At 46.2% G+C, this 17,413-nt stretch overlaps 2 protein-coding genes and 1 non-coding gene across 4 annotated transcripts; 1 reads left to right on the top strand and 2 right to left on the bottom strand.

Moving 5' to 3' along the window:
- Positions 1 to 1,925: 1,925 nt before the first annotated feature.
- On the bottom strand, positions 1,926 to 8,358 carry LOC114792263 (cytochrome P450 2J2-like). The gene is made up of 9 exons (XM_028983231.1): positions 8,032 to 8,358; positions 5,125 to 5,287; positions 4,793 to 4,942; positions 4,544 to 4,704; positions 3,157 to 3,333; positions 2,918 to 3,059; positions 2,647 to 2,834; positions 2,221 to 2,362; positions 1,926 to 2,135 (listed from the first exon to the last, which is right to left on the bottom strand). Exons 1-9 carry the CDS (start codon positions 8,239 to 8,241, stop codon positions 1,960 to 1,962), a joined length of 1,509 nt encoding a protein of 502 aa, XP_028839064.1. The 5' UTR covers positions 8,242 to 8,358; the 3' UTR covers positions 1,926 to 1,959.
- A 468-nt stretch (positions 8,359 to 8,826) lies between these two features.
- On the bottom strand, positions 8,827 to 8,917 carry trnar-ucu (transfer RNA arginine (anticodon UCU)). Its single transcript is given in 2 exon segments — positions 8,827 to 8,862; positions 8,881 to 8,917. It is a non-coding gene; the product is annotated as a tRNA-Arg (tRNA).
- Positions 8,918 to 10,084: 1,167 nt separating this feature from the next.
- mepcea (methylphosphate capping enzyme a) lies at positions 10,085 to 15,081 on the top strand. Of its 2 annotated transcripts, XM_028983229.1 has the most exons (6): positions 10,086 to 10,722; positions 10,867 to 10,939; positions 11,020 to 12,738; positions 13,114 to 13,332; positions 13,483 to 13,606; positions 14,236 to 15,081. In XM_028983229.1, the coding sequence occupies exons 3-6, from the start codon at positions 11,062 to 11,064 to the stop codon at positions 14,283 to 14,285; spliced, it is 2,070 nt and encodes a 689-aa protein (XP_028839062.1). In that variant the 5' UTR covers positions 10,086 to 10,722; positions 10,867 to 10,939; positions 11,020 to 11,061; the 3' UTR covers positions 14,286 to 15,081. The 2 variants fall into 2 exon arrangements, with proteins under 2 accessions (XP_028839063.1, XP_028839062.1); XM_028983230.1 differs by lacking the exon at positions 10,867 to 10,939 and having other exon boundaries at positions 10,085 to 10,722.
- The last annotated feature ends 2,332 nt before the right edge of the window (positions 15,082 to 17,413 follow it).

The following is a 17,413-nucleotide window of genomic DNA, read 5'->3' as shown; positions in this document are numbered from 1 at the left end:
ATCACAACACAAATCACGATACCTGGCTGTTTGCCTGATTCAGTCAGCATCGGGACCCCTCCTCTGTCAAGATCACCACCACTGTATTTCACCCCTGCTGCCTTTAATCTCACCAGGTCGATGGGCGCTGTCACTTAAACCTACACCCAGTAAGCTCTGATCACAATGACTTAGTTAAAATAAACGAGGCAGAATCACATGCTGGAGAATTTAGAGCCATTCTGCGTGTGTGTGTGCCACACCTGAGAAGCACTAAACACGGCTGCTGCAGAAGGCTGGTTGCTGTGGCTGCGGGAGCTCGGCGGGGACCGGTTGAGGTAATGCGAGGCGTTGCTATAGGAACCAAAGACCACCAAATTGCTCACAGCCACAGTCAGGACAGGGAAAACCTGAAAAAGCCATGGACCTGGATGAGCAGGGACAGACTGCATGACAGAATTTAATGATGACACCATTAAAAATATATATATTGACTGTGTACTACTGCTAAAATAATGTTAATTATTAAGTTTCAGTCATGGAATTATACAGTAAAACCCTGTAAAGTTTTTCTTGCACTCACCCCCTTATGGATGTGAGAAGATATGTGCGTAACCACATTTTCACCTTTACTGTGTTGAGTGGGTGTCTCAGCTGCTGAGATTGACATTAAATCCAACTGAAAGTGCAGAAATGGAAAATCGCAACAATGATAGTTACATTAGACCAGCATACTGTGGGAGTGAGAGTATGTTTTATATTACATATTATTTTATTCAAGATTTATTGTCAGTACAAGTCTACACAGTATTCCGTGTATTGAAATAATGTTTCACACAGACCCCCCCCCATAGTGCAAACATAAAAGAAATATATATATGTTTATACACACACTAACTAGAAACTAACTAGAACTAAAATTTAAATACTGTACAGATCTCTATAAGAGAAAAGTAAAACTTTTCTGTACAATGGACAGGACAAACAGGACACAACTGGACAACATCATGTAGGATGCTTGTGAGTGGATATGTTGGATATTTCAAACAGGACACACAAGACAAGACAAAGTGAGCAGAAATGTGCAAAATGAGTTGAGATGCGCAAAAGGGTCAGTATGTTATCAGGTGCATAAGGCTGAAGTTTATTACCCACACTGACAGCACACAGTAGTCAGAGCAGACAGTCAAATTTTACCTGCAATCCATCCTGCAACAAACTCCACAAGCGACATGTTCATAGGCACCGGGACAAATGATGATGAAGACGCACAGGTTTGGACGGGTGTTAGGAAAACTGAGCACATCCTGCTACACGAGGAAGCAAAGGCCAGTAAAACCTTCTAGTAGGACCTCACCTCACCTACATAAGAAGCTGATCTTTTAGCCAAGAGGTTCTCAGAGTTTAAGACATAAGCCGCTGAACTGTTAACCACACAATGGCGTGAACCTTTACAGAAAAGCTAGTTTTTCCATGAAAAGCAAACCACACCATACCATACACCCTCATTTTAGTTCAAGAGAAATAATTACTGCATTCTGAAATATAACTGTATCTGCTAATAGCCCTTTTCCAGAACAAAACACATAAAATATAAATGAAATGTTTTCAATTGTGTCAATGAAAAAATGTTGCAATGCCCGCAAGAGATCTGCTGCCTCCCAGTGGCCTTTACTGGAAATGACCAATGCTTATCTCGTCAAGTTTGCATGACCCTACAGTAAATAATTATGCTTAAAGTAACTTTATAGAAATAAAGAAATACAGAAAGACAGATTGTGACAGAACTACTGTACTGATATGGTATTATGGAAATGATTGTATAGTCCAGTGCTGCATTATACTATGACAGCCGTGGTCAGTTGTCTTTTTGAAGAACATTTTCAGTTTAATTCATTGTAATTAATTAACGGTGTAGAACATGTAGAACTTGTTGGGATGAATTTTTGAAGGCGAGATCAGAAACATCTGTAACCACTGTCACTGCGGTGATATGCGCAACTGGAAAGGCGCAGGTGATAAAATGTCTTTTCCTTGTGCCTCCAGACTGAGCTCTGCTCCATCCCGTGGCGCGAATGTGAATTTTTGGAGAAGAGATGTGAAGAACAGGAAGAGCTCCATCCAGGCCAGTGACTCTCCCAGACACGCCCTTCTCCCTGAGAGTAGTAAAGTCAGAATGTTTATTCATGTATATTCAATGTATATTCAAGCCACGAACGTGCAAAAAAAAAAAAGAATTACCTGCTGAAAAGGGGAAAAATGCTTCCCTTTGGTGAAATGAGCCCAGGTCATCAAGAAAATGTTTTGGGTTGAAGTGGTCAGGCGTTTCCCATTCAGACTTGTCATTCAACACTGATGAAAGGTGAGCAAACATTAAGGTTCCCTGTTAACGAAATTGAACAACCCATTATAATCCCGGAACAGAAAATTGGTGAAATGCTGATGATCCCATTGCAGCTCTAGCTTGATATTACAAAAAAAACGACATATTCACACAAATCCATCAAGAAAATTGCCTTTACATCAAGCTGAACTGCAAACCACCGGTCACCGTACATGCAACGTACATGTGCTTATGCTTACCACAGCTTAATGTGTGCGGTATAAATCTCTTGTTATGTCACAGCTCCGTGACCTCAGCGCTGATGATCTCAGCAGCGGTTTTACCTCGGGTATAAGGTGTCCGCCCACTGTTGCGTCTATGCTGGTTAAACGGGGGCGATTCGAGGGCAAGACGCGGCCTGCCCGCAGCGTCTCGTGGAGAACAGCGTTGGTGTAGGGCATGTTGAGTCGGTCTGACGGGCAGGGCGGCCGAGAATTTCCAATTACTCTGTCAATCTCGGAATGGACTTTCCCTTTGAAAGCAAAGTCGTTTTTTTTTTTTATTTATCTCAAACTAAGGATGAAAGCTAATAAAAAAGACTGCACGTGGACGTACTCTGTACACCAGGGTATTTGATCATGAACAGCAGAGCCCAGAGCAGCGTGCTGGTTATGGTCTCAGTCCCGGCTTCAAACAGGTCCAGGATGCAGTATACCAAATTGTCAACGGTAAACCCAGCCTCTGTGTCTTTCCTTCTCTGGTGCAGAGCACAATAAAAATAACAAGTAACAACGCAATTCTAACATTAAAACCTAACCTTTTTTTGCATTTGCATTTGGCAGATCTAATCAGACCTTATCAATTTCCCCTATATATGAGTCAATGAAGTCTCTGTGATGAAACGGATCCCAGTCTTCTTTATGCTTTTCAATTTGCTTCTTCACAAAGGCCGCAAGTTTGGTGTAGTTGTTCAGTATTGTCATGTGTTGGCCTGACTTGCGTCTCATGAGTCGCAGGAACTCACTGTAAAGCTGGACAGAAAACAAAAAGCATGCAGGTAAGTCCAGCGTTCGAGTTGTAAAATCAAGCCGCGGGGATGGTGGATTTCATCGTTTCTCAGACATATTTTGTGCTGATGGCAGAGCACATGGTGGGTGACCAACTGTGTACCATTTTTATTGTTGCTTAAGCTGAAACATAATTCATATATTCTACTACCCTTAAACGAGTGATGTGATTGTGAAACACAGCACACGGTGACACAACGAAATGTGTCTTCTGCATTTAACCATCTCCCTTGGTGAGCAGTGGGCAGCCATGACAGGCGCCCGGGGAGCAGCGTGTGGGGACGGTGCTCAGTGGCACCTCAGCAGCATCGAACTGGCAACCTTCTGATTACGGGTCCGCTTACTTCCTACCCTCGGATGTACTCCAAAATAACGTCAGTGACGTTTTTACGCTGCTTTCTTGCGACAAAATGCCACTTTTTACAGCGTTACCTTTAACAATGTGTCGTGAACCTGCTGATTATTAGCCCTGTTGGCTTGCCGTAATGGAGGGGAAGGGGAGGGTGTGCCACCTTGGCCTCATAAGAAAGTTATGTAGCATTATTATTACTACTTATTACTACGCAGGTAAATTCATGCGGTCTGGTTGTTTTCATATTAAGACACATAAATACAAACTAGTTTTAAGAAACCCTTTTATTTTTCCTTCCTTCGTTTGTGGTCGGGTGGCACAATTAGTATTTGCCTGTGTCGCTTACTGAGGGCAATTTTTTGCATTATTCGCGCATGCCCACTCGCTCACGTGCAGCATGAGGGACGGAATGGGGGCGGCTGGTTTTAGAAGGGGGACCTCCTCGTCGCCCCTCAACTCGAGTACTGGGTAAATCCATTCTGAAGCCACTGAGTTATTACGAGCATGGCCGATATCTGGCTAATTGTATGTAATACTGTGATCTACAGCCGTGCCTGAGCTTGCCTCGCTCCTGGAAAGTGGACCGTATTTGACTGCGGCTTTTCTCCATGCGCCACTGTTACGTCCGTTGGCCCGTAGAGTGGTTTGAGGGGTGCTCTGTGTTTGGTGCGTGTTTCCCTTTTAGGCTGTCTGCAGGGTGGACATTGGAATTGATGGTTCCCCCAACCAATTCCCTCATCATCTGTCAGGCAGGAGCACTTAAGGACAACTCCAGGCACCAGACGGGGGCCATTGTTGTGACACCAGTGTGAGAGTACCTGCCTGAACGAGAGGATCTGCTTTCAGCAGTGCGGTTCTTGCTCTCAGCTTTAGAAAGGACTGAAAGTCACTGCAGTCGTAGTCAAAACGCTTTCCGAACGCCAGCGTCGCGATGACATTGGCCGCTGCATTGATGACAACAGCGTGAGGGTTGAATGGACGACCTACGAAGGACGAGCAGTGATGAACAACAGCGTAATGCATGCAGTGAGTACAGCGCAGACATTACCACAGCATCTGTCCGTATTTTACCTCCCTCAGCCTGCATGGCTTCACAAAGAGACGCGCATTCCTGCTGGATGTGGAGCTCCAGGGTCCTTTTGCCATAAACACAGTTCTTTATCTGGCCGATTAAGAACTGCCGCTGTCGTCTCCACTTGTAGCCATTACTTCTGAAAATGCCTTCAATGCACAGGAGGTCAAAAGCTCATTATGTCTCTCAGAAACCTTCTGTTTTAACTTGCCTGCAGTTCCTAAACCTTCGACATCGATTTGATAAAGTACCAGAATCTGGCCATTTGTCACCGGCGACTAAGAAAAGTGAATGAAAAATGTTCTATGGACCCACAAAAACATTTACTCACCATGTCCTTGGAAAATGTGATTGTCGAGGGCGGAGACGTGGCAGTCAACGAAATGTTCACCTTGTGTGACTAGGACATCACTGACTAGCTTGTAGCCGGATACACAGACGGCTTTATCACTCAGTCCTCGGAGGCTAAAAATCCTTCCGTACTTCTCAGACATCTGAAAGCAATAAACCAAAAAGTTAAAACTACGCAAATTAGCATTGCAATTCATTTTAAGAATATATATAACATGAAAACACAGCTGCTGGAGCAGTGGCCCTATAATCAGAAGGTTGCCGGTTCGAATCCTGATCTGCCAAGGTGCCACTGAGGTGCCACTGAGCAAAGCACCGTCCCCACACACTGCTCCCCGGGCGCCAGTCACGGCTGCCCACTGCTCACTCAGGGTTATGGTTAAAAGCAGAGGACACATTTCGTTGTGTTTCACGATGACAATCACTTCACTGATTGGCCAATGCATTCAGTAAATTTGAATGGACTGTCAACGTGAAGCCACAGATCCACAAATCAGTTTGGTGGCTTAAGACCGCATTCAAAGTGAATGGGAAGCACCTCCGTCTATGGCTTTAACATGTAAGCATAATTCGCCTGTAATCATTTTTTATTTTACACCAAGCTTTTTCGTTAAAATAACTTTACAATTTGCATTTTGTAAATGACTGACAGCACTAAGAAAGAACATATGTTATATTGCACTATGTACGCTAATCAAGGAGAAGGGAATGACACTGATCATCTTGATGATGACGATGATATTACCGACACAGAGTTGCAAAGCAAGTGCACTCTTTCATGGACACAGAATTTCCTGATGTCACTGCACTCTTTCAGCAGGATAATGTGTCCTGTCACACTGCAAAATTAGTTGCCAGAGCAGTTTGAGGAGCATTTGAGGTGTCGATATGCCACATTTCCCAGATTTCCTAGATCTAAACACAATTGAGCATTTGTGGGATGTGCTAGAAAAACAAGTCCAATCAGTGCAGGCAACAGCTTGCGACTTGCACGACTTAAAGGTCCCCTGACAGGAAAATTTCACTGTGAGATGATTTAACATTAATCGATGATTTAACAGAGAGCGTCAGCTCAGACGGTCGGATCTGGAATTTGTCCCCTTATGTCGTCATAAGGGGAAAGGTTTCTCATGCTTTTTCCCCCTCCCCTAAAACATCATCTCCACCGACCGTCACGGCATTGCAGTTGCTCGGTGATTGGATCTAAAAATTAGCACAAATGTTATTTTTGTACCATCACGCAAGCCTCCAAAGAACCAGCGGGTTTGTTTTAACTTGTCTGTAAAAACGGCGACACGACTTCCTCTCTGCACCGGAATGCCCGCTCAACTTCTATTGGCCGCTCTCCTCCTCGTCCCGCCTCTCTCCTCCTCATCAGCATTTAAAGCGACAGACACCGAAATGGCGCGTCCCAGGAAATCTTATTGTGGGACTGTGGGACTGTGATACAAAACTGTCATCGGTTCTTATTCTCCTCGACCTATCTGCAGCATTTGACACCGTTAACCACAAGACTCTCTTGTCAATCCTGAAGAGGCTTGGAATTCGGGGCTCAGCATGGCAGTGGTTTGCTTCCTACCTTGATGAGCGATCTTACCAAGTGACTTGGAAAGGATCCACATCTACCTCACGTAGACTCTCCACGGGTGTCCCTCATTTTCTCCTCTACACGAGATCACTTGGTGAAGTCATTTCCTCACATGGATTATCCTAACACTGCTATGCTGACGTCACACAACTCCTCTTCTCCTTTCCTCCCTCTGATCTACATGCTGCTTCCAAAATCTCTGCATGTCTAACTGACGTCTCGTCTTGGATGGCAGCCCATCACCTCCAACTCAATCCCACCAAAACTGAACTAATATTCATTCCAGCAGATTCTTCACCACATCAGGATCTTGCTATTTACCTGGACAACTCACAGCTCTCTCCTTCTGCAACAGCCCGCAACCTTGGCGTAACAATAGACAACCAACTCTCCTTCTCAACTCACATCAGCAATCTTTCCCGCTCATGTAGATTCCTTCTCTACAATATCAGACGAATCCGCCCTTACCTGTCAACCCAGGCCACCCAACTACTGGTTCAGTCCTTAGTAATCTCAAGACTGGACTACTGCAACTCCCTTCTAGCTGGTCTACCACTATGTACCATCCGACCTCTACAACTCATACAAAATGCAGCTGCACGACTGATCTTCAACCTTCCCAAGTTCTCCCACACCGCCCCTCAGCTCCCAGTAGCTGCACGCATCAGGTTCAAAATACTGATGCTGGCCTACAAAGCCAAACATGGAGTAGCACCATCCTACCTCACAGCCCTTATTATACCTCACACTGCACCTCGTATACTCCGAGCCTCCAGTACTGCTCGCCTGGTCCCTCCATCTCTGAAGGTAAAAGGAAGACGCTCATCTAGACTCTCGAGGTCAGAACAGCTCAGTCACTGAGTATTTTCAAACGACAGCTCAAGACCTTCCTCTTTAGAGAATATTTAGATTAACTTGTAACCTTCTTATTGTCAAACTTGTGTACAGAATCTACAACAAGAGTGAATAAAAAGATTGTATTCATAGTTGGGGTCCTAGTGAACCGGAATTGATCTCTTCATCGATGGTAACTTGAGAGAACGTTGTAAGTCGCTCTGGATAAAGCCGTCTGCCAAATGCCGTAAATGTAAATGTAAATGTATACACAACAGGAACAGCACACAGTGCACACAATGAAACACTTGGTGAGTGGCAGCTTGGCGGCAACTCTCTGATCACGGATTCGTTGTGCTGTGTTAATGTGCTGATCAGTGTACGTTTCATAAAGCAATATAACAAAATAGCTCATCTAAACACACAACATAACTAACATATAGCATGCATGTTCATTTTTTTTACCTTGCCAATGGCATGATGATCAAGAACAACAGAGATTTTTCCCCAGGAAGAAATCCACCAGGGTCCAGGAGGAAAGTTTGATGAGTTCCTCCTCCTCATTAGAAGAACCAGGATCATGAAAAACAAAAAAAGGAAGAGCAGGCAGCTCTTTGCATCGCAGATTAAAAGCGAGGCCCAAAGCATGGTGGATCCCTCACTCAGCTTGTTCATCAGACAGTCATCATGGCGAGTTCCCAGCGGAAACTCGGAACTATCAAAGTCCACCGCTGCACCGAACGGCGCCTGACACTGGTGACAATTTCCACTGGACCCCGGAGCCCTTTCATGTTACAGGATCTCACTCACAAAATACCATTCATAGCATAAAGTTTTTTTTGTGCAACTGAGTGTGGTATTCTAGTCACAGGTCCAATGGGTTGGAGTCCAGCACGTTGCACAAGCACTGGACTGGGTCCAAAACAGAACATGGGCCTGGGGGGATTCAGAGACAGTGCTGGAGAATTCCGTACATATCCATAACAAACCAATTTTCTACAGGTCTGGCCTAATAACATATTAGCATATAAAAATAATTAAGCATATAAAATTAAACAAAAAAAATCCTTCCTGCAGTTTGCACAGTATCAGGGTCCATAATTAGAAGCTTAACAACTGGGAAAATGGATGTGGTTTTTTTTTTCAATATATTAATATTAACATATATAAACACGTAACGTACACAGACACATAATGTTCTATACATGAAAACACGTGATTTCTACTACTACGCTAATGTGAAACGACCACTAAAAACCTCGACTCTGGTGGGACTCGAACCCACAACCTTTGAATGACCCCGAAATCATTTCGTAGAAGTCCAATGCGCTATCCATTGCGCCACAGAGCCAGCTGAGGCACAACGCCGGAAGAATCCGCTCTGAAACGTCGGGATTAAAGTCTAAACCTGAGCCCAGAGGGACGTGTGCACAAACGTAATAAAGTATTCTAAACAGTACACGTTGTTCCAGCAGTGGTCCACGCGTGGGCTTGGGGGGGCTGTATGACGTCACAGGTCTCGCGTCTCACTTGGCAGAGTTCCGTGTAAACAAAGGCGAAGGGACCCTGGCGGGCTGACAGTGGTTACGTCGCCCTCTGCTGGCGGCGGGCACGCTGACCTGGGCCCAAAACGCCGTGAAAATGTGACCACACGCGGACAAAGTATAAGTGAAAAGTGGGGTCGCGGGTGGAATATATATATAACCGAGAGGCGTAACGCACGGCCGAGGCATTAACTTCGACAGCTATGCCCTAAAATTAGACCCTAATTAAAATTCGCCAGCCGCAAGGGTATATGATCCATTTTTACTCTTCCTCTTGGTATTCATATGAATAACCACGAAGGTCAGGCGTCGCCATCTCTTATATATAAAACTCATAACATACTTTCCTGTGAGAGAAAGTATGACTAACTGAAGCTATAATAACTCTACATCATGTCCGTTCTGCAGCCACTGGTCGGTGACGGGAAAACTCCATTACCCAGCGTGCCGCGGCGTTTCCTTGAACGACCGCGTGCATGTAAAGTGAGGGGGAGGGTAACGGGATCGTTGCCCGTTTATTTTAGTCCCGTGTCCGCAGCTGCCCTGTTTCTAAATCTGCTGAAACACACACAAGCTTGTTTTTTTTTGTCCCCACGGCGCGCGCCGTCTCCGCTCAACGTGGGATTTATGTATTTGTTTACTTGATAAGCATTTAGTAAGACCCTACACTGCCTGCGGCAAATATGCCGCTTTCATTTAGGGCCACGTGCGCCATGGTTTAGAAATGTGTTTGATGTAATTAATTGATTAAAACACGATCACCAAACTCCAGACGTTGTTTTTACCGTACGTTAGATTGTGTGAAACAGAGCGCTGGTTTTCAGCCAGGCGCATCTTTGGACGACTATGGTGAGGGAAAACTGGGCTAGCGAGGCTAGTCCATCCTTAGACTGGAAGCCAATTGGTCGGTTCTTAGCATCTTCGTCTGCAAACTGCTCTTCCATTGGCCAGCCGGGCTGCTTGTCCGGTCGTCCAGCGCTCCGGCGAGAGTATATAAACGGGCGAAACGCTTGTTCCCTCTGTGAGATTCTGCAGATGAGCTGAAAGTTGTCTAGTGTAGTAGATCCGGTAGGAGTTGGGGGCTAGGGGGGGAAAAATATCCAGACCAAGCTCACTAACATACACAATCTCACACAGAACTACCGCGCTGGTTGACGCTTTCATTTTAATTTTTTTTTAAACACGAAAACAACCTAAAATTTAGAGGGGTGTGTCATTCAAACAACTGACTTGTTTAGCGTTCTGATATAACGTGGCTAGAGCGGAGACAGTGACGGTCGCGGGGCTGGATGGTGTCGCGGTTCGGGGCTTCAGGCGCGACGCTTTTCTTCCTGTCGATATAGACAAATTAACCGAGGCGGCAGCGAGGCTCGGGCAGTGTCGCTTTAAGGGAAGGCGGAGAAAGCGGATATCGGACTGTTCGTAGCGAGCCTTCGCGTCTTTGGGCTTTTTTTTTTTTTCTTTTTCGTGTACATTCTTCCGTGGAAGCGATTTATTCATGAACGCTCTGATGACGTCACGCACAGAGGCGGGCCTATGCTAATTACCAAACGCGCTAACAGCTTTGCGGAGGCGGGGCCACGCACAGCACGCACCGAAAAAAAGAGAAAAGGTGGGTTCTTGCTTCGCTTCGCACTTGTTGACGTACGTGCGACGTTTACGCTCCTGTGCTGGGGGTGGAATTTTTCATAATAAGCTCAGACTTCGTAGTAAGAGAGCGTGGAACTCACACGCTGCTGCTGCTTATTTGCTGCAGCTAGAAATGTGGTGGCGTTTCGTGAACGACCAAACGTGTTCCAAACATTACTTTTTCCAATAAGGAGCAAGGGGTAAGTGTTCATACGACTATATGAAGCTTGTTGGGAAATTGCATTGTGTGTGTGTTTAATGTGTGCATCAAACGTTCCAGATCATGGGCCGTTTCTGAATCAGTCGCTGCCTTGTGAGGAAGATGATCGAGATGTCAGTTGACAAAGAGACTGTGTTACTGGGCAAGGGGGTCTCAGGAGAAGCCATATCACTCTCGCCATCCCGCCAGCTCCCGGAGTCCACTGACAGTGTCCAGAGCGACCCTGTGATACTGGGAGTCACCGTCCCCAGGCACAGCAATGGGGACAACGCCACGGAGGATGCTGAGGTGTCCGCGGCCCCGCTGCCGAAGAGCGATACGGAGGGGGTGACGTCTGATGGCCACGTATCCGATGGCAAGAATGGATTGCAGCAGCAGAAACAGCAGCAGCTGAATCAGCCCAGGCTTAACAAGCGCCGTAGCACCATGAATTTGGGCTTCAAGCACCCCATTTTTGGGAAGAGGCGTCGACGGGCCAACTCTGAGAGCGGCCCGGTCCTGCCCACCAACTTCCTGCTAGGAGGCAACATCTTTGACCCGCTCAACCTCAACAGCTTGATGGATGAGGAGGTGAACCGGGCGTTGAACGCGGAGACGCCCAAGTCCTCGCCGCTGCCGGCCAAGAGCAGAGACCCGGTGGAGATCCTCATCCCCAGGGACATCACAGACCCCCTCAACCTGAACAGTGGCGTGATGGGGGACGGCGGGTTCCTGGTGTCCCCCCTGAAGAGCGGTGGCCGGAAGAGGCACCGCAACCGCCATCATGGCGGAACTGGAGGAGCGTCGGGGCAGCTGAGCCTCTCCGACCCTGAGGGGAAGAAGCCCGGCGAGGGTGGGCCCACACCTGCAGAGGGGACCCAGTCCTCTTCCCTCCCGTGCAGCACTGGCGGCAGCCATCTCCCCGAGGGGGCAGCGCTCCTGAACCCCACGGCAGCTGCAGAGGCACGGTCTACCGACGCCTCCATACGGGACATGGGTAGATCCAGTCCCCATGTTCCAGGCACGTCCAGTGGCACATCTGCAGCCACCGCTGGTCCAGACGAATCGTCTGCGGCTCCTCACGGCCCCCAGCCCGCAGGCCGCCAGCGCAAGCGCAGACGCATGCTCAGCAGGTCGGAAAATGCTTCAGGACCCGCCCCCAAGAGCTCACATTTTGCAAAGGGCCCGTCCCCGGGCCAAGGACGGCACGGTCAGCCCAGTTCTGGGTTTTCTGGGCGGCTGCAGCACCCCTCCAACCAGCGCAAGAACCAGCAAAACCAGAAGGCAAAATTTCAATATGGAAACTACAACAAATATTATGGCTACCGCAATCCAGGTCTAAGCGAGGACCCCCGGGTGCACGTCTTGAGACCCGAGTGGTTCCAAGGCAAAGACGTGCTGGACTTGGGGTGCAACACGGGCCACCTCACGTTGACCATCGCCAAAAACTGGAGGCCCCGGCGGATCGTGGGGCTGGACATCGACGGAGGCCTGGTCCACGCAGCCAGGCAGAACATCCGACACTACCTCTCCGAGATGCAGGCCCACCGGGCCCGGCGCCACCAACCGAATGCCGCCCAGGAAGAGGTCGACGCGGCCCCCGCAACACAGGGGCCCGGAGGGATCGGTGCCGAGCTGAGTGAGAAAATGGAGGAGGGGGGCCCGGCGGCCCCCCTGGAAGCCAGTCACGCGTTCCCGGTCTCCCTGCGCATTTCCAGGGGCCCCATCGCCGCCCCACCCCTGCCACCCACCCCGAGCCACTCCCCCGGGGTCTTCCCGGCCAACGTCTCCTTTGTCAGGGTAAGATGGCCGTTCGTGGACGTGTTTGTTAACCCGCTTTATGAACCGTCTATTCTCGCCTGTATTTGCTCGGTACACAGCCAGTGAATCTCTGAGTAATTCCGCGTTTTGCACCTCCTCCCGATGGGGCCCGCCGTTGCGTTGCAGTTTATTTTCTGATGCCGGGCGCGGTCAACTTTGTTTTCTTCGCGACACCTTGTGAATGGTGCAGAAATTCTTCACACGCGAGACACTACATCACCAGCGCTAATTTTACCCGCCTGACCCCTTTATATCTTCTTGCCCCTGTTCAGCAATGAAGAAACAAACCTCTTTCGTTCCGCCAAACCGTATATACAGTGCTGACGAGAACTTCCTGTTTCTCTTGTGCCAAAGGGGAACTACGTTCTGGAGAACGACAAACTGCTGCACTCTCAGAAGGAGGAGTACGATCTCGTCCTCTGCTTGAGCGTCACCAAGTGGGTCCACCTGAACTGGGGTGACGCCGGGCTGAAGCGTTTCTTTCAGAGGGTCTACCGGCACCTCCGGCCCGGGGGGCTCTTCGTGCTGGAGCCTCAGCCGTGGTCGTCGTACGCCAAGAGGAAGAAGCTCACGGTGAGCAGCAGTGGGTGGGAGGCATTCATGGGCTGCCACTGCAATCAATCTATTTAAATTTTTTCATATTTTTTCGTTGCCTTTACATTAGCATCCTCTCTAGGTTTTGTGTAAAGAGGTGTCTGTGCCTTTTTTTTTTTTGTATTTCAGGAGGCCATCTGTAAGAATTATCACAGCATCCGTTTCATGCCGGATGAGTTTGCCTTGTACCTGACCTTAGAAGTGGGTTTCTCCGGCTATGAGCTCCTAGGAACCTCCAAGAACTTATCAAGAGGTTAGTTGGTTTAAGTGTTGTGTTTATATTTGAAGAACCCCAACTGTGTGGTTGATGTGTGATTTTCAAACCTCCAAAAAAAAAAAAAAAAACTATAATGCAACTCCTTTGAGGGTCTTGAAGAATGTAAGTTCACTTCATGTTTTTAAAACCACTTGCAAATCTACATGTAAAGAGCAACATCATCGCAGAGCCACAAACCTTCGGTGAAAGCTGTAAAAGTATTAAAATATTGAGAATTATTAACCTAATATTGGATCAGTTCTGATAGGTCCCTGAAGTGGCATGAGACCGCCAGCAGTTCAGAGCTTGTTGTAAACGTGTGTGTTAACCTGTAAAACCATGGGTGCCCATGGTGGTGGTTCATCGTTTATAATAGAGTAGATTAGATAAGTAGCCTAGTGGGTAACACATTCACCACAAATTCCCAGGTTCAAACCCCATTTACTACCATTGTGTCCCTGAGCAAGACTCTTAACCCTGAGTGTCTCCAGGGGGACTCTCCCTGTCACTACTGGTCGCTCTGGATAAGGGTGTCTAATAAATGTAAATAGTTCAGATTTTAAATATTATCATTATTATTATTAAAATATATTTTAGAAAAAATTAACCCTTTACTGTTCTCTTAGGTTTTCAGAGGCCGATCTACGTGTTTCACAAAGGAACCTCCAAGAAGTGAACTGGCAACAACATTGGATCGTTCACCTTATCATATCTTCTTACCTGGAACTTTTAAAATGTTATTTAAATGTTCTTTGCTATTTTTTTTTAATAGGGACCAAAAATTGACTCTTCTGAAACACCTTTTTTCTGTGCCAGAGAGAGAACATCCTAAGGAACTGAATGTAATTTGCATACATGCGCCAATCTAGTCCATCACGGAAAAGGTGCGGCTCCTGAAGGATGCAACGTAAAAAAAGCAAATTTTTTTTTTTACTAGCCTCTGTACTTCAGCGAAATAATGACTGCCTTTCCTCTGATCCTTCTAAATTACTGGGAACCTGAGAGAAGCACATTTTAAACCGGAGACCTCTATTTGGCTGGACCTTTGTATTTTTCTCTTAAAGAGAAACTATCTATATTGCTAAAAGGTATCAATTTTACAAAAGTGTGGAATTTAGCCCGAGAAATGTAGTCCTCTTCTTGCACAAAATACTAGCTCATGTAATTTAAGGTTCTGTTTTTTCCTTTTTTTTTTCTTCCCTCATTTTTAAAGTTTCTTTCTGTTTTGTTTGTGTGTTTTGGCATTTTGAACAACGTGAAACATGGTTTGCTGGCAACTAAAACCTAATGCTTACTGGTTCGGTGGCAAAAACAGTCACATCGTAGCTGCCCCAGCAGTGACACTTGTCCAGTTGCTAAGTTTCAGTCGTATTGTATTTGCTTAAGTGTTGGCTGGACGGGAAGTGACCTTTTTGTTTAAGCATTTTTCCCACAATCCATTTTGCTTAATAAACAAATCAACGTCAAATGTCCCTTACAACAGGTATACCTGAGACGTACCCATTCCGTGACGTGTACTCTGTTCGGCCTCAAACCTAGAGAAACTGTTTGACTGCTGCCATCTGCTGGGCCATGGCTAACATCACTGCACGGTTAATAATCCGGAAATTCGGCCAGGGAGTACTGTGTACTGTGGAGGCAAAGGCTTTAAGTTTTGACCTCCGGGCTCTGCAGTTAGATTTAGATTTTTAGATTTTAGAAAAATCAAACGGCACATTAAATGGTTTGGCCATCTGAACAATTGATTTGGCAAAAAATTTACACCGGATGCCCAGACTTTTACTTTTTTTTTGTATGTACACTTCATACACATAGTTAGGTTATTTTGATATTTTTTGTCAGGTATGCTTTTCAAACACCAGCATTCGGTGTGGTGTGTTTCATACATGCTTTTGACGTGGCTGTCCTGAGGTGAATCAAAAACTAACTAAAACTACTAAATGCTTACTGGTTCAGTGGCAGAAAACAAAAGATGTCACATCGCAGCTGCCCCAGCAGTGTCACTTGTACAGTTTCAGTCGTATTGTATTTGATTAAGCACTGGCTGGATGGGGAACATTAAATGAACATTATAAATAATTTCACCAAAAAAAAAATCTCATGGTGCAGTGGTGGCCTAGCAGTTAAGGAAGCAGCCCCATAATCAGAGGGTTGCCGGTTCGAATCCCTGAACAGACAAGGTGCCACTGAGCAAAGCACCGTCCCCATGCACTGCTCCCCGGGTGCCTGTCATGGCTGCCCAATTCTCACCAAGGGTGACGGGTTAATAGCAGAGGACACATTTCCTTGTGTCACCGTGTGCTGTGCTGCATTTAACCCATCATCTTAGTGAGCAGTGGCAAATTTGAATGTGCGTGTGAAGTGGTATTAAGAAAATAAACACTGACTCTAAAATGGCAACAAACAGGTTTTGTTGTGGGATTTGCAAGATGGCTGCAGTTCCCATGGCAACACCACTAGAGGGAGCAATCTGATAGGGGAAAACACTGCAGTAAGGGGGGTATCACAGAGCTCAGTCCAAAATACCATGGGTGATCAGGCATCAAAACTATGAATGAACACATGTGGAGTTATGTACTTAACAAAAAGTGGAGACCTGACCTCCACAGTCACCGGACCTGAACCCAATCGAGATGGTTTGGTGTGAGCTGGACCGCAGAGTGAAGGCAAAGGGGCCAACAAGTGCTAAACACCTCTGGGAACTCCTTCAAGACTGTTGGAAAAGCATTTCAGGTGACGACCTCTTGAAGCTCATCGAGAGAATGCCAAGAGTGTGCAAAGCAGTCATCAGAGCAAACATTTACATTACATTTACATTTACAGCATTTATCAGATGCCCTTATCCAGAGCGACTTACAATCAGTAGTGACAGGGACAGTCCCCCTGGAGCAACTTAAGTTTCTTGCTCAGGGACACAATGGTAGTAAGTGGGGTTTGAACCTGGGTCTTCTAGTTCATAGGCGAGTGTGTTACCCACTTGGCTACTGCCACCCAAAGGGCGGCTATTTTGAAGAAACTAGAATATAAAACATGTTTTCAGTTATTTCACCTTTTTTTGTTAAGTACATTTATAGTTCTGATGCCTTCAGTGAGAATCTGTAAATGGTCATGAAAATAAAGAAAACACATTGAATGAGGTGTGTCCAAACTTTTGGTCTGTACTGTACATCTAATAAGCATTAATAATCAAAAAGACCTGGAAAAAACTGACAAATGAAAGATTTGATGAACTAGTGAAAGATCTGAAGACTAAAGGGTGCCATAATTAGCATGATATCACGATTCCAATAACCCTTAAACTGTGCTGAAAACTGAAAATGCAAATATAATCGATTTTTAATGGAAACATCACAAAACATTTTGGGCAATTAAAGGCAATTGTGTTTTTTATTGGATTGTTTTTTTTATTTTTATTTGGAAAACATTGCTTTTGTATCTCTTGTAATAGAAATTCAGCCATAGTCAGCAGTTCTTTTCGTTCAGTGTCAATTAGTCTGAGATGAGAGGACAGACAAATAATTGTTGGTGAGTATGCAAAAAAAATCGAAAGATGCCCCGTCTGGTATGAGGCTACCACGTAACCCAAAATGGTGACTTTGGATCAGTGTGTGGGTTCACTACACTCTGGATGAAGGATGGGGTACAGGTGGCAGGATAGACCAAAAAAGACTGGAACTCCACTGTGGAAATTGGCTTTGTGTATGTGATATGTCACCTTGCTAGCGGGGAAGGAACCTGGGGCAAGATGTGGGAACAAAACATCTCTGGAACCAAACATCTCAGTATGAGGTCAGGGAGATTGGG

This window comes from Denticeps clupeoides, chromosome 6 (assembly GCF_900700375.1).
Source record: "Denticeps clupeoides chromosome 6, fDenClu1.1, whole genome shotgun sequence".
Taxonomy (NCBI): Eukaryota; Metazoa; Chordata; class Actinopteri; order Clupeiformes; family Denticipitidae; genus Denticeps; species Denticeps clupeoides.
This window is presented reverse-complemented; position numbering and strand designations above follow the sequence as displayed.